General features: G+C 37.5%; 1 protein-coding gene across 2 annotated transcripts in view; it reads right to left on the minus strand.

The window, feature by feature from the left end:
- The window catches only part of TENT4A (terminal nucleotidyltransferase 4A), a gene marked incomplete at its 5' end in the record, with an annotated part of 57,486 nt that overhangs the window by 21,958 nt on the left and 7,768 nt on the right, over positions 1–27,760 (minus strand). For both annotated transcript variants that reach the window (XM_083881130.1, XM_083881129.1), the window contains 9 exons: positions 696–868; positions 1,118–1,218; positions 8,192–8,318; positions 14,649–14,862; positions 15,911–16,039; positions 16,753–16,860; positions 18,387–18,507; positions 19,440–19,486; positions 20,950–21,073. In XM_083881130.1, coding sequence (XP_083737256.1) covers positions 696–868; positions 1,118–1,218; positions 8,192–8,318; positions 14,649–14,862; positions 15,911–16,039; positions 16,753–16,860; positions 18,387–18,507; positions 19,440–19,486; positions 20,950–21,073 — 1,144 coding nt within the window. The remainder of the gene's footprint in view (positions 1–695; positions 869–1,117; positions 1,219–8,191; positions 8,319–14,648; positions 14,863–15,910; positions 16,040–16,752; positions 16,861–18,386; positions 18,508–19,439; positions 19,487–20,949; positions 21,074–27,760) is intronic.

Below are 27,760 nucleotides of genomic sequence, written 5' to 3' on the forward strand. Positions count from 1 at the left end.
CTACCTATGATAAAATGCTTCAGAAGATTTACAATGAGCCACTCATGCCTCGCAGTGCTGTGCTTTATGATCTGCACTGCCCAATTCTTGCACTGATTTAACTTTATACCAAAACAAAACCACCTAGCAGAAGCTTAAAGAGTTGGGAACATACCTCAAGAGACTGCAGCCTTCTCTTCCAGGAAATTATAATAAACCCTAGCAATTATTTTAAAATAAGGAAGCTGACAACAAGACTTTATGCAAATGCCTTGCTACCATTAAAACATGAACTCACTGCTTGGCTGAAAATAATGAGTATTATTCACCTTCACGGCATAATATAATGTTCATGTTCAATTTCAGGTATGGGGAACAAGGATCAGAATTTGACAATAGAAAATTTTGCTTAATGGAAGGATATATGAAGACATTTCTCCTCTTCTATTTAATTAGCTACTGTTAAATTGGGTTGTTATATTTTATTACATCTAAACTACTACCAAAAGGGTACCAGAGATTTAGGACGGAAGTAAGACCCATTTAATTTAATTTTTAAAAATAGTTGATTTCAGTAATTTTTCTGAGCAGGGGACATTACTGATTTCCTGCAGCAGTTTAGGGATAGTATCACATTAACTGCTATTCTATCAGTTGAGGCTTTGAAAATAATCTCTGTTACTTACTAGTTGAACCCATTAAAAGAAAAAGCTTACAATGTCACTGCTGGAGAGTGATGACACAGAAGAGGCAGATGAACCAGAGGATAACTGTTGTGTACTGGCTAATGACAATGCCAAGTGTTGATTGTAAGATGGCTCAGAGTCTCTGTTCTGCTGCTGTTCTCCATTGCAGAGAGCTATCTGGTCTCTGATTTTCAACCTATTATCTGTTAACAGAAAACATAAGTATCATTTAAGAGCACAGAATACAAACACATGGGCCTTGAAGTCTAAGAAGAGCTGCAGTTTAACAAGCTAATTGAAAAACAGGCTCAGAGAAAACTAATCTTGGGTTAGAAAGTTACAACTTCCTTTTATTTTTCCTGTATATCTGAATGATTAATTTCAAGGCAAGAGTATTTTGAATTACATCAAATTCAAGAAAAAATTTTAAGTTGGTTTCCTGCTATACCTACCAAGTTCAGGTGATAAATTAATTTTGCTCCCCCACTTCTTTTTAATCCAGGCCCTGTAGTCAATCACTTCTTGGGTCACTTTGATGATTCTACCTAATGTGCTAAAAAAATTTTTCAATTAAGTATTAAACAAAGACTGTTGGTTACATATTTGCAAGCATTTTAACAAGCTACCAAATTATACTAAAAGTCAGTTTAAGATATCCCTAACCAAAGAATCTTTTTGAACCTTCTTTTAGTACACCATTTAATCCACTGAAGCACCACTTATATTCATATTATTTTTGTTCTACCATACTAACATGCAAGCAGTGATACACAGGTAAGAGTTTTACTCTATATTTCTAAATGGAGTGTATATTGACAATAAAGAAGGCACATGCTGATAACAGTATATTTGATGAAACCAATTTATGGTTCTTGCATTTCTCCATACAGAAAGTTTTTCCACAGAATTTGGATTATAAACAGGTATAGGATGCACAGAAGACAAAAATCCCAGCACCACAACTGACTGACTGGAGACAGAGACCTTTCTTAATCTTTGCTTCTGGCTTACAAAACAACTTACAAGGTGTTAAGGGCTCCAGAATTATAAAGGAAGTACCATGAATCATGAAGTAGTGGAACAAAAACAGACTGGCACCAAAACAAGGTAGAATTTCTATATATTCATAACAGTAAGAGGCTCAGAGAAAAAGCTTACCTGGTCCTGCTGAACAGTGACCAGTTATCGACAAAGTAATGTTTTTCCAACACACTTTCCTAACATTCAGCTATTTGAATCGTACTTCTTGAGCAGGAATTACCTGTGTTCTTGTTTGACCGATACATTTTCAAGCTTTTTTTTTCATCAGAGACTAGTCACTGAAACACTAACTCCACACTCAAGATACATGAAGAAATTGCACAAAAATGGGCTGGGCAAAGTTACCACTGAGGAGCAGGTAATGTTATTCCTCTTAATCTTCAATAGCTCTATTGAAATTTATTTTTTATTTCACATCGTAAAGGCACCTTGTACCTGTACAGGAATTTTGTTTTGGCTGAGGTGTACAATGGGAAGGCAGGACATACAATACCCTAACATATTTAGACTACCTTTACTGGGTTTCATAGTAATGCTTTAGGTAGCAATAATTCTCCTACTATCCTAGTGATTACTATCTCATGCAAGACCAAATACCACATGTTCCATGTCAGTCTTCCAGCTTTAAAGACATGTTACTATTAGCACTGAAAAAGTCGGTCCAGCAAACATTGAACCAAGTAATATCATCTAAATTACAAGTCCAACAGCTGCAGATGGGCCACCAGGACAGAATGCATGTCATCCACCATTCTATTTATGTAACGTGGATAAAATAATGCATGCTGGATAAAAAAATCTTGAATTTTACACACAGAATTAAAGGTGTGGTTGTCACCACTCAGAAATTAAAAATCTGGGTTATAACAGATCCTACTTTGGGAACCACAGTTCAACAGCTAAGCAGAGCACACCCTAAAAAAAGAACAAATAAATCAGAGGATCACATTTTGTTAATGGATACTCCCATGATGTAACAGCATTTTAAATACTCAATGCAGTTCTGGTTTCTCAATCTCAAAGAGTAAGTTGAGCAAGAGGAGACAGAATGAAGACAGTGATGACCAAAACTGCAGAGATTCAGCTGTGGCCCTAAAGCTGCAGTTCCCCAAGAGAAAAATGCCATGAGACTCAAACATGCACCAGCTGGGTTTCATCAGCACCAGGACAGGGAAGGAAATCTTGCAATTAAAAAGTTTCATCTGAGAAGGCATTGAGAAAGAGTTAAGCTTTTACCCCAGGATTACACAAATTTCACAACTATCTGCTGCTGGGGTCTTGGAACAAGAAAGTTAACATGGGTTGAGCAACACAAGCTTATTACATAAAAGGAGTTCATCAAGCCCGATGCTTCTTGGAGTACTTTCCTGTACACAAAAACCAAGAGTAATGATTTCATATAGCAGCAGCAAAATAAACAACAGAGGTTGGTATTTTTATCAGACTGGGTGACTGACATACCAAAAATGTCTGCTATCAAATAGGCAAGATGGGTGAAGCAACTGCTACACCAACAACTGAGGCAGAGTTGCAAGCACAGAATGGGGGAATATTCTTTCCTTTCAAAGAGCACAGAGATCAAAGCTCTAAACTCTCTTTTTTGGTATAAAGTCAGAAAAAAAGGAAATTCACTAAGTTATAAGGTCAGGAGTCCAAAGGCAGATCCATGCTACACTGCTTGTGCAGCAAAATTAAAAACATTCGTTATGAGATACCAGAAACTGAAAGGTGATTAAGGTTATACTGACATATACCTAAAAAAACAGCACAGAAAGAGGAAGCAAGTGTGATCAAACCAGGTATTGATCTCAAAAGAACACCATTTCCTATGTATGGAACTCAAGCATATCCACAGGTTCAAAGAACAATTTTTTAAAATAAGCATTTGAAAATTGTGCTTAAATCTGTTTTCAACACTAAAAATGCCTAGGAATAAAAAAACCTCTATTAATCTACCCTGCCTTTATTGTGGAAAAAATGTCATGCTTTTGGGGCTTTTATTTTGACTGAGACCAGAATTTCTACAGATGTCGGAGACCAACAATTCTTCAAAGATGCTTGTTTGAAAGACATGAAAAAATACTGTTAACTGGTTAGTAAAATCAAACAGGTCTCCTGAGAAAAATGCCCCTAAAGTTTTTTCCCTTAGTATTATCATATAGTAAGACCAGGAATAAGCTAGATCTAATTTATTTTATAGTAAGAACTCAGAAGCTTCTTCTTTTACATGCTGCAAGACCTTGGTTCACAGGGACACTTGCTAACTCTCATGAGAGCAGAACTACTGGGCAAATCAGTCTTAAGATCACTCTTAAAAGGACCAGAGTGATGACATCACATTCAGTAAAATCAAATATGGAAAGCTCCAGCCAAGCTCCACATGAACAAGTGAGTAGCAGAGCCTGAAAAACATTGAGTCTGTGAAAGAATGGTCAAAATAATTGAAATGTCTCCTAGGTATTAGAAGTGCAATATAACCTAAGAGCACACTAAGGTGCACCTGAGAATGATCTCCTTGGGCATGAGGATTTAAAAAAAACCAAACCTAAACCCTTTACCCTAACAAATACTCTGTGTAGGAAAAACTGGTATTACTGCCACCTTTTAAGGGACAGAAGGCGTTCTAGTAACAGTTCCCAGAACTATTTTGGCCAAACAGTGGCAACCCAAAGGTAACATATAGACCAGTAAGAAGTTAGATCAGTTGAGATGAACATTAGGAAGAGACCAAACAACTCTCCAAGCACAGAGATGGAAAGATCACTTTCTATCTGGCTATGGTTGTTTTGAAGACTATCACCTGTAAATGACAATTCCAGACATGCAGTAGGAAACTGCCTAGGCCTTCTCAAACACCAATCAGTTGGCATGACAGTCTCTTTCCCTTATCCAGCTGCAAATTGTCTATCACAATACAGAAGATTTCCAAGGTCTAATTTATACTGAAGGGCATGTGACAGCAAAACCAAATCTTCCATTCCTCATTCCATATGACCTCCTCAGCTTCCTGAATGTGGCTACAGAGCTGTTTAGAGATGCAGTCTGAGCACACATTCATAGCTGAACTATGTGACAGACCAGCATGACTGCCAACATCCCAATTAACCTAAGGATGCATTTTTGTCACATCCAGAGCAGCATAACTTAAGGCTGTGAAATGGTACAATATCACTCTCTCCCTCTTGTCCTAAATGTTAACTCCTGCTGCTTATCTTGCTTCTGATCTGCCTGTCATCAGCCACAAGCTGGATCAACTTCTTGACATGATAGAAGCATTGAGATACTTGTTTTCAGTCAAACCAGAAAGTCTATCTGACTCATCACCTGACTGCAGGATTCCTAGGCCTCCTGCAAGGCAAGGAACAGCACAGCTGACAGAAGACAGTACACAGGTACTTAGCCTGGGCAAGGTATAATATGAAATTACACCTTAATATAAAAGCCATGGAACAGGGTGGTAACAGATAATCCATTATTTAAATGAACACGAATCAATAAGCAAGAGCTCGTTGCCAAATATGTGCTAAGATTTCCTATGGTTGATCAAGAAACAGAACTGGAAAAAAGGGTCACCTGTAGGAGGAGGGAATACAGGTGACCTTGCCCCCAGTAAGTAACAGCTGGGTTAATTACCCAATACAACCTCGCTCATGGTGAGTCACAGCTATATCCAATAAAGATAAGTGTGATAAAAGAGAGTGGGTCAGCTGGTGAATGGAATCATGAAGGAGGATCCTGAGGAGAGAGAATCACTGCTGTGAGGTTGGTCTGGGTCTGAAGTTAAAGCCTGTTGCTGGAACCTGCAGTCACAGTCTAGCTAGGTAAAAGCCTGCATTCAGAGTATAATAAACTAATACATGCAGTCATAGTTTAGCAGGAAATAACCAGCAGTCAGAGACTGCAAGGGAAACCTATAGGAGCTTGCTGCAGCCAGAGTCAGGGAATAGTTGGAGTCAGGATGGCTAAGCTTTAAAGAGGAATAAACCAGGACCCTTTTCATTCTGAGATTAACAAGAAGTCTGTCTTGGCTAATTTCTACTCTCTAACAAAAGAGCTGCTGCAACAGTCACTAACTCAAAACTGAGTCCAAAGAAAGGCAATGAAGCTGCTGAAGGGTCTGCAGCATAAATCCTGTGAGGATCCAGGTTGTCTAGCCTGGGAAAAAAGGAAGCTCAGGGTGAACTTTATCATTCTATACAACTACCTGAAAGTAGGTTGTACCAGGTGGACATTGGTCTCTTCTCCCAGATAAGTGAAAGCATAAGAGGAAATGACTTCAGGCTGCACCACAGAAGGTTCAGATTAGATATTAGGAAGAATTTCATCAACAAAGAGGTTGTCAAGCACTGGAACAGGGTGTCCAGGGAAGCAATGAAGTTACTGTCCCTAGGTGTAGTTAAAAGCCATGTAACTGTGGCACTGACGGACATGGTTTAGTGGTGAACACAGTAGTGGGCTGGTAACCCAATGATCTTAGGGGTCTTTTCAAAGCTAAATCATTCTATGAAACTATCATTCCTCACAGACTAAAGTTATAGTTATGCTATAGTTTAACCTGCTTACTAACAAGTCTAGAAAAAGGAAAAAAATGGATCAGGACAAAGGGCTCCCAGATGGTCAGGCCATCAGAAAGGTCTTCATACAGAGCATGGACCATTCTGCCTTGCAGCAAGAAGAGGGATCCACAAACATACCTGGATTACCCAAGCACATCAGATTTAACTGAGATCAAACATGGACTGTTGATTTCTGCAATGAACTTGTTACCAAACGCTCATCATCCATTTACAAGTCCTTTGGCACTGACAAGACTGGTGCTAGGGGAACCTTTTGTATGCAGAACTTTGTTGAATGCTGGTCCTCTTGCAAGCCAGTGGCATGATGGGGTCTGAGATTCAGATGTCACTGGCACAGACAGCCCAGACATGACACCTGAACACTGCTGCTGGGACTGCTCCACAGGTTTGCAGTAGTTAAAAAAATTCAAACATTTCCCAGATACAGTAACAAGTGCAAGTCCATGCAAAGTGCCCATACTAATGACACCTGAGGCTCCCACTAGATGCTGTACAAATATTCTTTTTGATGCCTGTAGTAGACACCTCATAAGAGATTGACTATATCCTTCAGAGAAAAACAGAGAAGTTAATGGAGGCCAAGACCCAAGACAAAACCACAGGAATCCCTAGGTTACTCTATCTGTAATTAGGTAAGAACAAAGTTTCATTCAGTACCAAGAATTGCCAGCCAATACACATTTAACAGTGACCTTTAATATCTTAAAGCAGCAGTCTCAAATGCCAGTGTGCAACACACTGTTCCACTTCTTCTGTACCTCCATCAGTCTCAACTTTTGTGAATTTAATACCACTGGAAACCAAAAGGACCTACAGGCATTCTCAAAGTACTGTCAGTTTTGAACTCAAAGTGAAAGACTGCATCCACTTTGATGTAAACTTACTAGAGGAAACTATTTCACCTTCCAGTGACACTAATGCTGGAAGTTTACATCATGACTAGACTTTGCAGTTGTATTGAGATGGTTTATGTGACATCTTACAGCCATCCTTCCCTGTGATTAGCTGGGGAGCTCAAAGCCATTGGGATCTTAGGGAAGTCTCGGGGAAGAGACATCCTCTAATCTAGCCCAAATTCACACTGAGGGTTAGAACAAAAGGTGCTAGAGCAGATACATGAATGGAAATACCACACGGCTGCCATGCCTTCATTGCCTTTCTCCTCCCTCATTCAAAAAAACAGAAATTGCAAAGGTGAGAGCTCAAAGTACTGGGGTTTCTATGAAAGAGACTAAGAGCTGCACTAAAATGGCACATCTAGAAGCATGCCACTTTTAATGGCAGTTCTGGCATTATGATCAAACAGGACTGATTCTATTAGTTTCTTTAAATATAGTACTTTAAATTCTTTTTTAAATTCTCAAATACATATCAAGTCTTTTAAAACAGCTTACGGGGGCATATATTAAAGAACCAGGGAAAGTCTTAGCCTTGTTGTTTAGTTTTCTAATTGTCTTTTAAAACAGCTTACGGGGGCATATATTAAAGAACCAGGGAAAGTCTTAGCCTTGTTGTTTAGTTTTCTAATTGTCTAAACAAGCAATCTGATCACACACATTTCTTTCTGCCACAATACAGACATGCATCATACTAAACATTAAATCAGCAAACCCTCCTTTGAAATACTTCAAGAAGAATGTTTGAGGAAAGACCAATTATCTTCTGGCTCCCTTCCACACTATCAGAATCTTACACTGGACTCATCCTGGGCTTTATCATCTATCCTCATTTCAATGCTGCACACCGAAGTATTGCACTCTTATATCCCTGGGCATCTTAAATTTCTGTGCATATTTCAACACAACCACAGTTAAACAATAAATAGTAACATTCCTTTTATGAATCCAGACCCAAACATTCCTAATTGATTACACAGACAAATGAATATTGAAAAAGTGAACTAATTACCTCTCAGAATCTCTATTTGGATATGATCTTGCAAGTGGTGATACTGCATGGCTAAGAACAATGTAGGCATAATCAAAAACTTGTTTCACTTGCATGGCACCATAAGAACTTCTGCCAACGTCGTTTCCTGAAATAATGTGACAGTCATCAGATCATCTTTTTTTAATATCAGTTACCAAAACATTAATCATACTTAAAGCTCAGAAGCCTTAACAATACAGCTTAACTCTGTTTAAACTGGTTATCCCATCCTAGCCCCACAGGAACACCTAAATGTGCCTATTTCAACAAAAGAAGTTGACCTTGGGAATGACACAACATTATGCATTCCATTTACCACTTTTAAAATACTCACATATAGTGCTTGAAAGAAACAGAGCAAAGAGAACAGCTTAAAGCTCCTAGAGCTGTCTTCAAGAAGGAACCTACTAAGCTTAAAGCATCATATCTCACTTACCAGTAGAGTTCTTGCAGGCAAATTCAGTTTAAAAATTCACTTGTGTAACCACATTACCTTCATTAGGTCTGACAGACTCACTGTCAACCCCATATAACTCAATCAAATCCTATTTAACCTTATCAAAACTACAGATTAATAAACCAGTACATACAGGTATTTATTTCTACAGGATAAGCCAGTTTTTCAAAAATCTATCATAAAAGATTCCAGAGGCTTTTATAGTACTGTTTGCTGATAAAGTTTGTGGCACTCTCAACTGCCCTACTTTAGGCATGGGTGACATTTTAACTGGAATCCTTTACAAATCTATTGCCATGTGAGGAACTGCAGAAGTTAAGAACATTCTTAAGCTCCTGACACCTTCTGTACCAGTGACAATGTACAAGAACAGTTCTCCCATCTGATACCTAGAACAATCTTGCTGATATTAGCTGAAAGCATTTGGAGGCTTTCTATGGATGTATTTGGCACCAGACATCAAAATTCACTGTCAGCACTCAATTTAAGAAACAAATAAAACTATTTTCAAAATTGTGTAAAATACAGACTAGGTCTTGAGTGGGTAGAAAACTGCTTACACTGAAAGGTTCCCTCCTTCAGATGTGCAAAATGCTGTGAGAATACTAGAAAACAATGATCCAGCAAATATGAAAATCAGTTCAGGGCCCATGAATAAAAGAAATCAATGAAAATTCTGCTTTGAAAAATTGATGGGTAAAGGATAGAATCCATCCTTTGGAGGACTGAATCCAACAAGGCTGAATCAGACTTTAGAAGAACACTTCACTCCCCTGAGTGTTTTGTCCAGCAAACCACTTCAGACAAACATGCTGACATCTGCCATCCAGGTGAAAAAAAACACAGATTCCTTTCAAAATTCTCCAACCATAATGCCACTCTAACAGAAAAGCATAATCAATGAAAATTACCTGAAAACATAAAAGCATTTTGGGAAAACAGAATTTTTCCAGTAATTTACACAGCCAAATAAAACCTGATCAAGAAACACGTCCTGGTTACTGACATAACTGAGTATCTTGCTCTAAATGCACCACTGTGGTATCCAGCAGCCACTAGGCTTAAAGTTATAGAAGCCTCTCCAAATGGTTTATTTACTACTGGATTCTATTCTTAGTAAAAGCAGAGATCAGTGTGGGCCTAATACAGTAAATCTAGGAGGAAACACACAGCAATGTTCTTCACAGAGGACTTCAAGACAGACAGTCCAAAAGTGGCTGAAAAGTGACCAAAATATTTTAGTGGTCACAAAATCAGAACACAATGTTAATTCTACTAGAAAAGTAATGATTAATTCAGTATGGGCTTTTCAGAGGCAATACACTTGTATCCAGCCACATAATGATATTCTAAATATAGATATGTAAGAGAATTAAACTGAGAAGCAATACAGAAATGGAATACATACAAGTGGCTGAACACACATAATCACACCTACCACTAAATTCAAGTCCATCTATGGTTGGACTTGATGTTAGGGCTCTTTTCCAACCTATGTGATTCTATCAATTCACACAACATGAATTAAGAATACACACTCAATGCACACTCAAAGAACCTGTATTAGTTTAGTCTAATCTAACGCTAGGTAGGTACATTTGACATGTATCCTGCATAAAGTTATACCAAAATGAAGACAGAGCTGACACAAATTATTGGCTATTCATTTCATCAGTTGTCACTACCTTCTCTGTTGTGCCAGCAAAAGAAATCCGCTCATGCCACACCATGCTTAGATTCCTGGATTGCCTCATTCTGCACCTGTAACTAGTTAATGAAAATGCCTGAATTAACAGGTCTTAATCAGTTGTACAGTCTGCAGAGCTTTTTACTTGTGCTGCAGCTGGAGCTACCGTGAACTACACCTGCCAAGTCTCTATAAAGATGACCCTAGCCAATCCAGAAAGCAACATAATAAAGAAGCCAGAAGATCACACATTTGCATTTTCTGCCCTGAATAGATTTTCTTCTGAGAGATTACTCTCATTAGAGAACCACGTCTTACATAATTGAGCATCCTTCTTTTGTCACATCTAGACTAATCAGTTAAAGCACACAACCCAAATGCTGTCACTCTTTAAAAAAATCATACATACTTCAATCCTCAGATGTACATTAGCAGATAACAATGGTGTATGATTTCATGTATAATTCAATCCTTATTTTTTCTTACAAAGCCTTCATCCCTAAAGGAGCATGTCCAAAATTTCCATCACTTGCTATCAGTATTACCACTCCATCAGGTAGCCTTCCTTTACCTGAAGCAGTTTTAAGAACACGGCCTGAAAAGGTAAAGGTAAGACCATGAGCTAAGACTGAAGCAGACCCATTTATGTCAAGCCATTAGCTAGTAAACAGCTTTTTGCAACATTCAGCATAAAAGAGGTTCTTTCAAATGCTAACTTCAATGAACCTGTGTATTTTTATAAACACTTATGTTTTATACACACACACGAACATATATATTTGCAGGTTCCAATGACAAATAGCTGATACTGAAAAGCTGCAATGAGTAATTTTGGGCAGCCACTACAGCTAGAAGAGATAACCTCATAGATGTTGCCAATCTCAAATCTATTTACTTCCTGTACTTGTGACCGATCAAGATGCAGAAGCAAGCAACATGAAGCATAATAAACCCTGCAAGTTAAAGATTCTCTTTTTAAAGAAAACACATTGAATTTAAGGTGTAGAACTCTCATTACTGCCCACAGCAATTCAGAATGAAGAACAAACTTTCTAATGAATGGAGCAGCACAGGTGAAACTCTGAGTTTTAAACCTGGTGTTAAAGAGTAACAATTTAGCTACTCTGGCCACTGCCACTCTGAAACTAGATCAAAATTATTCCTGTTCTGAGCATCAGAAATTACTGGAGGACCTTGATAATCACCTTATTTACAAAGGTATAAAATAACTAGCCCCTCAACAGTCTGCTGGATAAGTGCGAAGTTTGTTTTACAACCACAGATTAAAAGATATGTCAACTGCAAACAGTCATGTCTTCCAAGACCCTCCTCCAACATATTCCTGTGAACAAACGTCTGAGTGCCTAGCTTTGCAGTTCTCCTTAATAAATGCTTTTACTTTTGACATATTCTACAAAATGGACAAGTGCTTTGAGAAATTGAAATGGTGCAGCTAGAAGATGTTTATGGAAACTCCCTCCCTTAGACAATACTAAGGGAATGACTCTCATCTCACTACCCTGTCCTAGGACACTAACTGAAGATGAAAGATCTTTGACTGTGTATAAAGATCATGTATAAATGATTACTTCAAAATGCACCACTGCTCTATTAGTCTGATAATTCAAATCCAGACCTCAACAAGCTTTCCACTTGAAGTGTAGACTTCTGATATCTTTGCTGGAATCCTGGTTCTTAAATCACAGAAATTATCATCTTCTGGCACACAATGATCAGTCTCTGAATACCCTGCAGTACCCTAAAAGAATTTAAGAAAACCCACTACAACCTAAACAACACCACAATAGTTTGATGCCTGTTCCTCCCAAATCTGGGAACTAACAGAAGGTAATGAGCAGGTAGAACAATGTATCACATCCTTCTGGTGACACCTTTTATCTCTTAGTCAGATAAAACCCAACATTTCATGCTGAATAAAAAATAGTTCCTCCAACTTAAAGAAACTAATCCCACTAAACACATTCCTGTTCCCTACAAGACTGCTTTAAAGATATTCTTTTCATTTATACCCTTCAGTATCCCATTGCTTAACTAGTGCATACACTCACACGAGCAACTTCTACACTACTTTGATAATCTTTGAGAAATTGAAAGGGAGAAGTTTTTTTTAATCCTTGTATTTCTTGTCTCATTTTGGGATTAAGAAGCCATCTTTTCAAGTATTCTTCCAAGGTTTAACAGGAACTTTAGAGACAGTTGTGATCAGGCTAAAAAAAAAAAAAAAAAAGGACTGAAAGACAAAATTAAAAACTTGTGCACACAGTGCAAAGACACGTTTTCGGGGGTAAAACTCCGCAGCACCTTATGCTACTTTAGGTCAAGACATCTGCCTCCAGTCTTTATCAAAATAACTTATTCCCGTCTCCTTCACAGCACTGCCACCAACCTTCGGAGTCAGATACTGAGTGGAGCTGGACACAAACTAATCAGAAACAACTTGTAAACTGAGCAAGGACCTGAACCCTTGGAAAAGACCTTTTTACTGGGACAGAAGGACTAACAGAACTAAACTAATTAACAGAATTCTAGATGTTACTAACATACACTTGACAGGCAATTTTAGATACTGTAGGAATACGTGATTAAGTCTAGATCTAAGGAGGCTGTATACTTATCAGATCTGATTCAAAGAGCCATCCTGTATGTTCAATGTAATTTTCCTCCTAGCTTCATCTGAAGGTCTGTGGTAGCTGCTAAAAAATATCCTTATGAGACATAGTGGTCAGATAACTTCAAAATATTGTCAGCTTTCATTTCCATTGCCAAAACACTATCTCCTGTAAGAATCAAATTATCTCACACCACACAAACTCTTCTAGAATTTAATTCTTATCCAGTCATTGACAGCATACAGCTACTCCTTCTTCTGAACTACAGTTCTTTGTTTCTGCAAGATTAATGCTAGGAGGAACAGTTCAGACCCCTATTAGACTTGAAAGGTTTTTCTCTCTTCTCCAGAGTACTATCAGCAGTGATTAAAGCATTGCATAGTGCACACAATTTGTTCTCCTTCAATCCCCAGCAGACAGAAAGGCCCAGAACTGGAGGCCAGCAAAGATTTTTGACTCTAAACAATTGTGCCTCATACTGCTATTCAAATGGGTCTTCAGTAAGTACACAACTCCTAAAGGAAATCTCTTTGACAATGACAGTTACGCACAATCACACCCTAACCTATGCCTGGCCAAGTACAAGAGTCACGATGGACACAAACTCAAGAGTTATAAAAAGACCAGAGACATGATCAGACAAATGAGCATCACAGGCTGCAACCTGTTCTAGGGAACTATGAACGTTCAGCATATTGAGTATTAGAAAGGTGCCAGACTTTAGCTCCTGATCCATGGTATTTGCTTTTAAAGTGCTGTAAATAAGCAGTCTACACACAAGATGTGACAGTATGGACTTTGACTGCCAATTACATTCTCGAAGTACTCAACACGAAGTGCTGAAGCCCAAATTAACTGAAAATTGACTTTGTTAAAAAGCTGGTTTGGAATTTCAGCTACTTGTGATGGTCTAAATAGACTACAAACTGAGTACTATAAAGCTGGAAATTTTCCTGAGGCACTTAGCTGAAATTAAGCTCAGTTATTTTGAGGGTTACTGAATCAAAACCAAATCTAAAAAAAAATAAAATTTATGTTAAGTACTTTCAAAAGAACATGCAACTCTAAAACTCTAACTGGCATTCCCTAAAGGTCCCTTTAGGGGAAGAAAGAAGCCAGTTATGCAAAGCTCTCTGCACACCACTACAATGCAGCTGGTTTTTGCAGATACCCAACCCCTGTTCCTGTGCAGTCTCTGTAGCACCGCCCTGCAGGACGGGTTCTGCATCTTTCCCATATGCTGTGATTTATCTGACATATGGCACCACAAACTGTGGCAGGAAAAGCTACACCTTCCAATTCATTCTCACAGAAAACAATGGAGAACTGTTCTGCTAACAACCCCCCTTCCAGGATTTCCTGGAATTCTTTCTTTCACTACCTCTCAGGGCTGGTCAGAGAATCTTATTATGTACTCAACACAGCTCTGCATCTCCAAAGCATTTTGCAACTGCACTGTTTGCATGTAATCTAATTTACTTAGGCTAAAAATCTTGGGAGACCTCAGGTTCACATCCCTCAGGCCTCCTACCTGACTGTACCTCTGTGCCAGCAACAGCCTCTTCCCAGTGCAGCTTCTGAACTCGTCTGACAGACTAAAGCAAGCTGAGAGCACAAGCTGAGACAGAGCTCTGGAATACTGCGAGAAGTGTACAGTCTTACCAGGCAGGAGAGGATCTTCAATACATAGCATAGATGGTCTGTATCCATTAGTCATGACTTTCATGATTTCTTCTTTGGCAATATAGGCACCTCCATTTTTTATTCTAATACCAGTTTTCAAGTAGTTAAAATTCCTTCCATAGAGTTCAAAAAATTCTATTAGAAGCATTCCAAGGTTTTCATCAGCTCTCCTGGCATCAATTCTTGGATGTAGCTATAACACAAATCAGTTTTTTCTTATTAAAAATCAGTATTTTTCAGACCACAACACAGGGCAACAAAAAGCCCTCATTTAAACAACTGAGGATTTCTTCACATAAGTCTCAACTGAGTGAATGACTCGTGTGCTTAAAGCACTCTCACATAGCCGAGAGGGGGCAGCACTTCAGCAGTATCTAGAATCCAAAGAATTTTTTCATCTTTCCTCATGTAGCTTTTTGAGGATCAGGGAATTCGTATCCCTAGGTCAAAATCAAGACAGAAGTACTGCATACTAATGTATAGCCTAGTTAGTAAGAAAGTAGTACCCAATTTTCCACAGCAAATGCACCTCTCAATGTTTTCAGAAAGCAGGGGGTGGCCCCAACTGAACTACACTTTGTCTTTGCATCTCCACTTACTATATCTGGTATACAAAATCTGTAGTAGTATTTCAGTCAACACCACCAGCAGCAGAATACGTAAGTTTGCCATTACCACAGCTGCTGAGAGATGCTAACCCCACATCTCATCATATCTGTACCAGGCTCATTGTCACAAAAATGTATTGAGAAGTTGTAACTTGTTTGTAACACTGTAACTTGGCTACTTCATCTGTCAAGTACAGCATCTGCCAGTCTTAAGCATGTCAAAACCTAACCGACATATAAGTAAAAAAAAAGACTGTTAGATTTCATCGTTTTAATAAACACTGAAATCAACTACTCTGCACATTCAGTACCAGTAGTCTGGGAAGTAAAAGACAAAATGCATCCTGCATATTTATGAAGCACCATTAAGGTGATTCAGGTACAGGCCCTGGTGTAGAGAGCAATGCACAGCCTCTACGCCTTTCACAAGGCCCTTGCTGCTGCTCCAGTCCACACAGGATAGATCCTGGATGTCTGAGATGTAGTCCACAGGACCTTTCAAGTGTCAAACACCCAGAGCTGTAACAGCACTGCTGCACATTGCAAGGGGCAGCTGAAGAAACAATAAAAAGGCACAGATACAGAACCCAAAATATTTTAAAGAACATAGAAACAAATAAGGAACAGACTTACCTGCAGGAAACTAATTGCCATTAAAATTAGGCTGTAAGAGCTAATTCCACCAGTAAAAACTTCATTCAAATCCCTCTGAAGGAGGAACTGTTTTAATACTAAAATCAAGTAAGGTAGCAAAGAATATTTCTGCAAAGCAAAATAAGTCTTATCAATGACAAATGTCAACATTCCAAAACAGATAAAGAAGTACACAATCTCAGCACACAACAATTCATCTAATACAAAAATATGTCGAGTGTTCTGCTATACAGTGTTTCCATGGGAAGAACTGAAACAGGCTTTTTTTTATTCTAGAAATGGATGAACAGACTTCAATTCTTATTTAATCGAAGACCTTACATATCAAATTTATTTCCCACCTAAACAGTAAGATTTTTTATTTCCTTCTTCACATGCCAGTGTCACTGACCATAGTTGAAGCTTTCACTCGAAATAGTACTTTTACTACAGAGCATAAAAGGAAACTTTAAAGTGTGTAGCTACACAAGAATCAGTTTTTGACAGTTTAGCAAAACAGTATTCATAATGCAGCATCACTTAAATTCAAGGTAAGCAAAACATGATGAGACTTGCTTCAGAAGCAAAGTTTAGTGCCTATCTGCAAATCTAGAAATGATTGCAGAAGTCTTTTCACAGTATATAGATTTATTCACTCAAACATGGAGCAATCAAAGGGAACACTGAATGGACACCAATAGATAATAAATTAAAATATCTGTTTAAATAGTATTAATGAGAATAGTCTTCAGCAATAAATTGTCAAGCGTATCAAAAAGTTAAGTAAGCATCTAGCACATCCTTGGTAAGTAGCATAACATTCAATAACACATGGCTGATACCTTCATGTATTCCTTGATAAATCGAGCTGCCTTCACACCAGTTTCTACATTAAAACTGATGTCAACTTTCACTTCTGTCTCCTGGTCAGTGAGTTTTATTATTGGTACCTGAAAAAATTAAGACAAGAATGTGAATCCCCAGAAATACAACACTGGGGCTATTCCCTAGCTTACTCAAGACACATGGATACTAGCAGTGCAAATGAATGCAACTTTCAAATCTGCATGAGAGGAGGTAACAATCCTAAGGTGACTGATAAGTGAATGCTTTCTAAGGAGGTGATTAATGCACAACCATGTTAACTTACCATCACTGTGGTACTCTCCAACAGACATTACCTATCTGCCTTCACAGTTGCAATAGCAGTGTTTCATAAGACAATTTATTTAATTTAATGACTCATTCCAGTTAATAGGAGATCTTCTAATCTCCTAACCTGTGGGAACTGCATTCCTGACCCAGCATTGCACCATTCACTTACTGAACTGACAGAAAACCAACCTCGCATAAAGTAATGCCTGCTGGTTTATCAAGATGAACTGGTTCAATACAGAGTGAAATGAAAGCCAGAAGAGATAAAGCAAAGCAGCCATAGAAATATGGCAAGAATAAATTAATATAAAACAACCCAATATGTAAGTTTAGCTTCACACCACCACCTGGAAGGCAGTGTCCTACAAAATCATCCTACAATCATAACCTAAATTTCATCTGATAGCACTTCTTTTAAATTGAACTCCTCATATTTTTAATCTGAAATGGAAAACAAAAAAGAGCAGAAGTATAGCATCATTTTATACCAACATCAGAAGAAAAAAAGTAAGAAGGGATAGTAGAATTGTAAGCCTAGCCTAGGGCTATTTTCCATCATTAACTGGTAATACAGATTCTGAAATCCCATTAGTTCTCAGGTAAACCAAAGACTACCAAAGCTACTATTATGTACTACTGCTCTAATGAAAGCCAGAGGAATATTATGAACCTAAAAGAGGAAGACTGTTTTAGAGACCACAAAACAGAAGCTTGCTACCATAAGTTTGGAATACTCACCTTAGTCCCCTGAAGAAAACATCACTTGCTCAGTAACATAAAATTCTCATGCATTAAGTTTTTAACATATTCAACATGATTCAATCTTACAAGAAAGATGCAGGAGATAACACACATCAGTCTCACAAATGGCATAAAACTCTCAAGTAGTATATTTTGGATGGGAAAACCCAATGTTAGGTTTGGAACACTTCACTATGCCATTGGAAACAAGACAACTCGAAAACTGTGTTGAAAGCTAGACAGCTCTAGTTATTGGCCTAACAAATTCACCTCAAACGTCAGGGGAAAAACATTATCAAATAGATAACTTATTTTACTGAATATTTTGCAGATACTAACTTTCAGAACTTTATTGACAATCTAAGTATAAAGTTCGGCCTTCAGTGAACACAGTACACAGAATTACCTATGCCCATGTAAAAGACTCCATGCCACTGCTAAGCACATACAGATTCTACTGAAATCTTGCAGAGAGCTTAGGACAATACAATTTTCTTCAGGAATTAAAAACACTATTTATCACCAGCATCCGAAGGGGTCTGAAAGTTTTTCAGTTCAGTGTTCCAAAGCTATTACTTACCGTAGCTTTGTCAAGTACTTTAATGGAATATGGCTCAGCCACATTGTGTTTTCTCAGTGCTTGCTCCAACAGCTGTAAAGGGGGTCGTTCCCATTTCCCAAAAACAACTAGATCAATATCACTAGACAAAAAGAACACAGTATGAAATCCATTAAGTAGAAAGTACAATACACTACCAAAAAATATGGTGAGATTGGCGTTCTAATATTATAAATTGTAGAAGGTGAATATTTTGCAATTTGCAATGTAAGTTCCCAGTAAGCTTTTTCTAGGAACATTAAGCAAGAGAGTTTTAGGTGTTTTAGGACCCAAAGAAGTATTCCAGTTTCTTGCTCCCATTACTGTGATGAGTTCTTCTTTGCGTTCCTTTTCCCTTTCATGCTCCCTCCCTTCTGATTTCCACAGTCCAATTCCATCACTCATCTATCTACTCATGTTGACAGGCATTTTAATAATCCAAAAAATTTTATCGGAGATTGGTATACATAAAAAGGAAATTTCCAGTGCTTTCCTTCTGAAAATTTAATTGATATAAAGACAACATCCTTGTTAAGGAGAGTTTCACAAGTTTCCACATTCAATTGAACCATTAAGTGATATAAAATGCCAAATTAAGTATGACATTTTCCTCTCCAAAAAGATAGGCGTACAACACTGTGATAGTTCTTTTGACTTTACACAGTAACTCTGTGATAAATGACACATTCTCAATAATTCATCTTATTTAACAAAACACAATCTTTACAAGAGAAATGCTAAACATTCAGTTTTACTGTCTCTTAAAAAAGAAACAAAAAACCAAAGACTAACCCCAGACACAAGGAAGAAAAGGTAATTCATCAAAGGGTCAATAAGCAGAGCAGAGCATATTTGATATATTTCATGATATATCAAATACCACAAATCTTGAAGTTCAAAAGCTCTTCCCTTTGTCGCATGAAATATTAGATAAAAGTTTTACTGAAAGTTAGACAAACTTGCACATTCCATTCTAAACACCTCTTTGAAATTTACCATTTCTCTAAGAGAAGACAAGAGTAAACTATTACTTACCTAGTTGGAAGATAAAGCCCTGTACTAAAGCTGCCAAATATCTGGACCTGAAAAGAACACAGCAGGAAAACATCTTGCAATTATGAATGCTCACTTCCTTTTACTTTCACAAAACTTCACACTTTTTTCCAATTGTTAAGGATATAGCCAAGTAAAAAAGTTACTTTACTACATAATCTCTCTACAAATACACTTTCTTACAGATGCATCTTTAGAGAAAATTTGACTTCTCTAACATGAAATAACTACCAATCCAGCTAGCAGAGAATAAATTTAAATAAGTTCTTTTCATTATTTATTTCCAGTTTGACAGACAAACAAGCTTTTATCAATTTCCTTCCCTCCTGCTCCTTCCTTTCCTTACAGGACAGCTTTACTGAAATTGAAAGAGCTTAAGGGAAAATTTTTCCAAATGTTTAGGTTTAAAAAGCAGCAGGTACATCTAAACATATCATTCAGATAAATATAAATACTCCAGATTTTACTGTTAATAACAACTGTGAAGTAGCAGCAGGTGTTTGCATGTGGAAAAGCAGGCACAATGAAGATACAGCCACAGACCACATCAAATACTTTCAGTGAGCTTCCTATCTAAAGAATTGAGCTGTTCTTCCCTCACCGATACAGCAGAGCCCAATTTTCAAGCTCACTTAGTTTTTCCTGGGCAACACAGGTCCTTTCCAGTGTTTATATCAATTTCTACAAGGTAGAAAAATCTCACTATGAAGGAAAAACATGGGTAAGGATGAAGCAGATGAGCTTTACAGTATTTTTAGCTCAGTGCTATGGCCTGAGCCCTCCCTATCTGCCATGGAGTGCTACGAGATCACTATGGTCTGAAACATTTTTCTATTTGTTAATGACAATGCTACAATCTGGCAGTCACAAAGGTGGTGCTAGAAATACAGTTTAGAATAGATTCTTTTTGAATAAGCAGACTTATTAATTGGGTAACAAAGTGTTTGAAATTACACCAGCTTAGTTAGATTGTAACACATCTCAAGGAGCACAATTTTCCCATTAGAGTAGGGCTAAAGTAATTCCTTGAAGGTCAAATTTTTGAAGAGTACAAAAAAACCCCCTGCATTTAATTGCTCTTTCATAAAATATTTTGATTTTAAAATACACATTCAGGACTCCTTGCACTAATAGGATACATAGGTAGTCAGTCTTGCTTTAACATTCAAAATTAAATTATACAGAGAATCAATTTAATAAGCTTTTACTTTAAGAAATGCACTACTAAAAGCTGACAATTCTTCACATTCCCAGTTCTCAAAATGAAAAAAAAAAATCAGTAGAATTCATTAACCCAAAATCTAAATTTGAAATCTCCCCACTTCTTAAAATGAATTTCCAAATACTGCAAGAACTGTGATATTAAGTCAGTTGCCTTCAACTTGAAGAGTTACCTGTTCATTTCTAAAAAAAAGGAAAATAATAGCAAGGTTAAGTGAACTAAGCTCTACAATTTACTAGAGAAGCAAATCACAACTGAAGCTACACTCACATCAGCAGTAGGCCAAAGATCTTTGATGACTGTTTCTATCCTTTTTACCACTTCTCTTCTCATAGCTGCTTCTTCAGGACGAGGGGACATGAAGTCATAGAAGTCAATGATTTCTTCATGAAGTCTAATGGAGAAAGTAGGATCAGTTAAAGTGACAACTGAACTATTTACCTATGACAATAAATTTTACAAGAAACAGGCCATAGGCTTTAATATCATCCTTTAACCAAAGGGCTCAGAACACTAACTCTAGTAACTAGACATTTACTAAATTCCTTACTGGCTTAACTGTGAAGGCCAAATTCAATTCCTGATTCTTAATGATTATTTTCTTTAAAAAACAAAGCTGAATCTTAAAAACTACATAATGATGCAAATGTGAAGCAGCACAAGACCAACCAAAGTCTTCAAGCAGGTTTATTCTTCCAGCAATTCTTACTTCTGTGTATGTGGCAGTTTGCACAGGCTGCAAACAGGCCACTGGCATTAGTGAGTTTTTGCAGAGGACAATAAAAAGGACACTTGAGTATTTCTTGACATAAAAACATTCACTTTGACACTCAAGCCATTTATTCATATAGAAAGTGACCTTCCAACTGAACTCAAAGTGAGAAATGTTGAATATATTCTCAAGTGTGAAGTATTTTTATACCAATGTTATACCAGGAGTCCTGATACTGGAACCTTATACACCTATGAAGCCCTTTTGTTTCACATCTACCAGTACTATGGAACTCTTGCTGCCAAATTTGAGTTTTCAGGTGAATGTCATGTTTGCCTTCAATGGAAAAGCATCAATCCATGCCAAACAAAAATGCAAATAACTACTGCTGTAACATTTTTTCAAAGTATCTTTTTGATGTTGACATATTTCTGAGATTTTTGTCTAACTCACAGAATGCATCTAGTCAACATCACAGTGAAATCCAAATGCTGTCCTAAACCCAAAAATCAATCTATGGTTAATACACTTAGCCTTCCAAAAACAAAATTTAATATCTCTCTAGTAGAACTCAACTACTCATCTGAGAGTTTTGCAATTAATCTTAGTAAGTAACTCTCCTGCTAACAGGTAACTTCCAAGAGACCACATGCCTAATTTTTAAGTGTCAGTATTCCATTCCACACACAAAGATTTTCACAGCAAAGCTCAAAGATACTTCCAAAAAAGCAAAAGTATTTTGAATTACTGTTTGCCTTTTCTCTTATCTTAAACTGAGCCTGGACCCACAACTGAACATTTAACTACACAGCAGATTTAACTAATATTTCAATTTGCTGATGAATCCACTTGATTCCAAAATTTTAGAGCAAGACAGAAAATACAAACTAAAATGCTCTTCTGTTTATAGAAAGTATGCTTTTTTCTACCTTTCCAAGACAAAAAGACCAATGAATAAATACTTGAATACACCTAACAGCAATGGGGACAACCTAAAGCCTTCCTATTCTGCCTATAATACTCTGCAGAAGGCAGATACAGGGTCAAAGCAAGAAAAGGCAAGGAAAACAAAGGGGCAGCCATCCTTCCAAGCCTCCAGTAATTTCATCTGGTATACTTTCAGGGTGAATCCCAACAATGACATGAATTATCTCCAAGAACTTAATTTCATAGATTTTTCCAGGTCTTTTAATCCATTTCAGCTTTGTTATTCATGGTATTCCATGAGAATTTAAGTATGCATCAGAATAAAGAGTGCCTTATTTTAAACTGGTACCTGGTAATGATTTTATCTGATGTTTTCTCCTGTGGTAAAAAGAAATTGTTACTGGCAGTTCATTTCAAAACACAAGACTTCTCAGGCTGTCAATCCATTTATCTCTATCCACCAGCAGTTTTCCAAGCTACTAACCCTCATGGCTTTCCGTCTCCCTCCACAAGAGCAAGTCCCAAGTCTGATCACTGCTAACTTTCTTCGGCTTGTTTTCAATTTGCACCACGTTTTCTGACAGGTGGGCAGAAACACACACAGAGTGAACACGTAATTCTGCCATTCAGTCCAGGACACACACCTGTTCTCATTTCATTGTCCCTACACTTGGGAATATTGTTGCTGCTTGAGGGTACCTGAGCACACAGCTGCTCTTTAAAAGAGACCATAATGAAGGAGCTTCAAGGTGTTTTCTGAACAAAACCACCAACATAAAGCCCACTCGCTGGGTGCATTCAGCCTGAATTATTTTTCTTCAGTCATGATTCTATATTTACTAGAACTTAATTTTACCAGCAATTTTATAATCTAATGAACAATGAACTCCCACTGTGTCTGTCTGCAGTCAGTGCTAGCTTTCTATTATCCTTTCTATCCTTTTCTCACTCATTTCTTCCCTCCAGGTATTTATGAACCTATCAAGCAACAGTCTAGAGTAATTCTATTCGCAACTTTCCCTTATTATAAATAATTTATTATTTCCGTTGGTTATTTCTAAGCAGCTAACCCAGCAAACCTGTTTGGTTTTTACAAAGTCTTCAAAAAGGATCTCAAACACTCTTCTGAAAAAAAAAAAAATCAGCAGTTGTGTTATCAAACTGAACACAGGAATATGGATTAACAATGAATCCTTCAAGAAAATGAGACCTGTGAGACACAATTACCTTTATCAAAATACACACTAGATGCTTTCTTTATGTTTGGTCATGCAACAAGTTCTGGTTTTTTATGGTATCAGCCCCATCCAACCACTCCAGGAGATCTAGACATTTCTGAGAAAAAATGCATTTACAGTAGCCATCCTGTATTAGGGAAGAGAATGAAAGGGGTCTCCATCCCCATCACAACCTCCACCACACACAGCACAGCCTTTCAAAAGCAGCCCCAGTGCATTTGTGGGCTCAGAAAAATACCCAACACACAAGTACTCATTTTGATGCCCCACTGCGCCTCTCTTCTGATGATTAACACTGTCACAATTGTTAAACACATTATGAAAGACTCAGAAGACTATCACTCATCACTAGTCTACATTTCCTTCCCTCATCTACCTTTCATATGAAGTCAGGTTTGTATTTTCTACTTTGCACTGGCAAGGCAGCACTTGGTTTAAGGCTTCAATCTGGACATGACAACAGCAAAGGTCGAGATATCAAAGCTCATTTAGAGTTCAAGCCATACTTATGGCCAATTCCTCTGAAATTCTTTGGCATATACCACAAGACATGGGTGTATAACAGGTATCAGTCTGCTGACTGGATTTAAACTTTTACTAAAATTTAAAATTGCCATTGCGTGGAGTCAAAGAAAGTTATGCTGAGAAGTCTCTTAAGTCTTTCTCTGACAGAAAGCAATTAGTTCACTTACTTCTTACTACGTGATCTGTGTTCCCCCTGGTGCCTTTCATGTCTCTCTCTGAGCCCTACTGACTCTGGCAAATTTCTTGCTTTCGATGTGCAAGACTTTCAGGTCTTAATGCATTTGACAAACCAGTTCTCAACCTTGTCTTAACAGACTTCTATTTTGTTTGCTCTTTCCAGTTTTCCTTAATTCAAGTTTCTGCTTCTCAGAGATCATCTTCTTGGTCTATGTCCTTCCATACAAAAACCAACACTATACTCACAGTCAACATATGGCAGCACAACCACTGTAGCATTTTACCTTCTGGTTTATACCCTGAATAAGCTTCTCAAAACAGAGATGCTTTTTTTTTAAATTTTAATGTTACAGTAGTTTGCATTTTTGTAAACATCTTCACTCAGATAAGGTTACTGGAACACTGTCACAAAAAAAAAAAAAAAAAAAAAAAAAAAAAAAAAAAAAAAAAAAAAAAACCACCCCAGCTCTCATGTATATAAAACTAGATCCTGTATGCTGTTCAGGAATAATCCCAGCATAATTTCTTACTAGCTGAAAGAATAATGCAGTGTCTGAAAAAGATAGATAACAGTGGAATATTCAGCCAGCCAATACAGGGATGGTTTTTACTTGAGTATTTTGTCCATGTAGCCTCTATGATTTTCATAAGCACTTCTTAAGTCAGGACTGTGACAGTATTTTTTAGCCATTAGGAACACAATTTCCATCTGCAGCACATGATGTACCTGCAGATACAAGTAACATCCTAACTCTTATTTATAGAACTTCCTTCAATATATAGCAAGTCAGCCTTCTCAATTTTCTTCTGTCTTCTTAAAGATTTTGGATTCCCAACAGCATCACAGCACCTAGCAATCTCCTGTAACATTTTAAGATGCCTGTTGTATTACTTTACTAGCAAATGTAGGCCTTTTAATCAACTTTTTCACAAGATGATTTTACCATATTTATAGAAATAGTGGGAAAGAAACTTGTTCGTAAGCTGTAAATGTACTCTTACCTTATATAAGATGGCAAAGATTAGAACACAGGGATGCAGAAGAGAGGCTACTTGTACTTGCTACAATTTTCAGGCTGCTAATTTTAACAGCCTGGAGGAACCTACCATTTACTGATGTTATTACTGCAAAGCACAGCAAGCATCTGCTGCTTACAGGCTGAAACTACTGCAACAGAATGAACATCTTCTGTTTATCAAAAAATTACCCCTTCTACTGTTTTAGGAAAGGCAGCCACTCTTCTAGTCTCTAGGTTAAAATAACACTCAGGTGACATTTTCAGACTTGTGCAATGGTTTTCCTCAAAGGCAGGTTTCTAAGAAAATCATTACTAAGATCATCCATTTTACTCATTTACTGCAAACATCATTATACATAAGATTGACTTATTACTTCAAGGGCTAACTTCAATGCAGTGAAACGAAATTCTCAAACATCATCGACAAACTAGAAGGCAAATGAAAAGCTACAAAGACTTTGTTCCCTCGAGTAAGCATCTGGTTCCTTTTCAACATGACTACACTACTAAGCACATTAATTTATTCTAAAGGAACAGACAGAAACATGATTGCATCTCTAACGTGGAACTAACACTTTTATAAAACATATTCTTTACTTATTAGAACAAGTACTCTTCTAGCTGAAGGCTAACACATTATCCAAGGATTCTTATAAAAGGAAAGGAGATGCCACAGTTAAAGCAGGGGGTCTAACACCAGGGGTGTATAGAAAATGGAGGTAAAGAAATGGGGAGGTATAGGCAGCATCTCTAAAGAATCTCTGTTGAAATAAAGGTTAAAAGTCATAGAATCTCTTCATGAAGCATGAATTCCAAACCATGTGTGACTTCACTGTCTTGAGACTAAACAATGAAATGCACATCAGTCACTGCACGTATTTTGGAAATATGTTGAACTGTACCTTCACCTATGACTAGGGCAAAGCACAATTGCATTGTCATGGAAATGCAGGTGAAATCTCACACTACAACCACCAACTGCATTCAGTAATTGAAATCAGTCAGTCTTACAGTCTAAAACTAAGGAACACAGACAGTTCAGTGAAATAAAGGAGGAGATATATACCGAGATAGATATATACACACACACAGAGACAGAGAGTGTCTGAAAGCAATAATGCATTCTGAGACAGACTTCTCTCAATATGATCTGAGATTAAGACATCTGTAAAAGGGGCTAAAATACAACTATGACCAAGAAGAGATGAACTGCAATTCTTCACATTCCCACTCACAACACCCATCAGATGCCTTTACCTTTGCATACTAGCTCTCCTCAACAGCAGTAAGGCTCAGGTGTACTACTCTATGCCCTATGCAATGTTCTAAGCTTACACATGAGAGAAACAATGAAAATGCAGTGCTACATTCACAGACCATACTGCTGCAGCAAATCAGTCTTGTACTACTACTATGATTATTTAGACAGCAATTATCTTTGTCACTGTAGTTGTATGGAAGGCAGCAAACTACAGTGGCTGAATTAAAAAAAAAATCTCAACTATACAGAACTTACGAATCAGAGCTGTGAAATGTTTTACAGACAGGCACCCCAAATACCAAACTCAAATAAGAATTGAGCTCACTTTGCAAGTTAGCTACAAAGGAGCAATTGGAAGAAAAAAAGTACTTTGTTCTCATCCACAGAACAAAGAGTAGTGTATAAAATATATTGTACCTTTTCCACAAGGGATCATATTGCTCTTATTTCCTCTCTAAGCCTTCTCTTTGCCCAACAGTCATGCAGGTCAGAGCCCATCCTAACTTTAGACCAAGTTTCTTGCCAATTAGATTTTACCTCTTAGGAACACCTTGACAGTCAATGCACTCAAGAAACAACATTTGTTGGATTGATTTACACTGCAAATTTCCAGACCTAAGTAAACAGAATTTGTCTGCATTTTGAAGAAAATCAGAAACTAATCTATTTTTGCAAACTATGTCCATCCAATAAAACTCAACCAATTACCTTATTAATGGCTGGATGAACTTTGAAAAAGCTGCATTATAAAAAAAATAAAAATAAACAGATGTACATCTCCAATTTAATACAGGGCAATGTAGACCTGCTACGTAAGCTTCTGAAGTGCATTACTCCTGACTTCAGCTGATGGGCTTCCCTACACCACCAAGAAAACATCATAACCATTTTGTTGCACCAAAGGAAGAGAATGCCATATGTTAAACCTTGGGACAAGCTTGCTATGCCAATAAATAAAACCACTAAACCCCGAAATCCCTGCCTTAGTACCATTCTTTTCCAAATGCTCAAAGATAACAAGCAATTAACATCCCAGACAAGTCAGGTTGCAACAGCAGAAACATATTAGTGATGAGAGACTTATTATGCCCATGTAGATCAGGTATTCATTCAGGTTAGCCACCAAAACATTAAAGAGAAGCAACTCTTGACACAATTTTGACCAGCAGACTCTAACTCAGAAGGCACCCATCAAAGCACTACTGGCAACAAACTCTTCACA

Source organism: Zosterops lateralis (genome assembly GCF_965231275.1).
Source record: "Zosterops lateralis genome assembly, chromosome: 1".
Lineage (NCBI taxonomy): Eukaryota > Metazoa > Chordata > Aves > Passeriformes > Zosteropidae > Zosterops > Zosterops lateralis.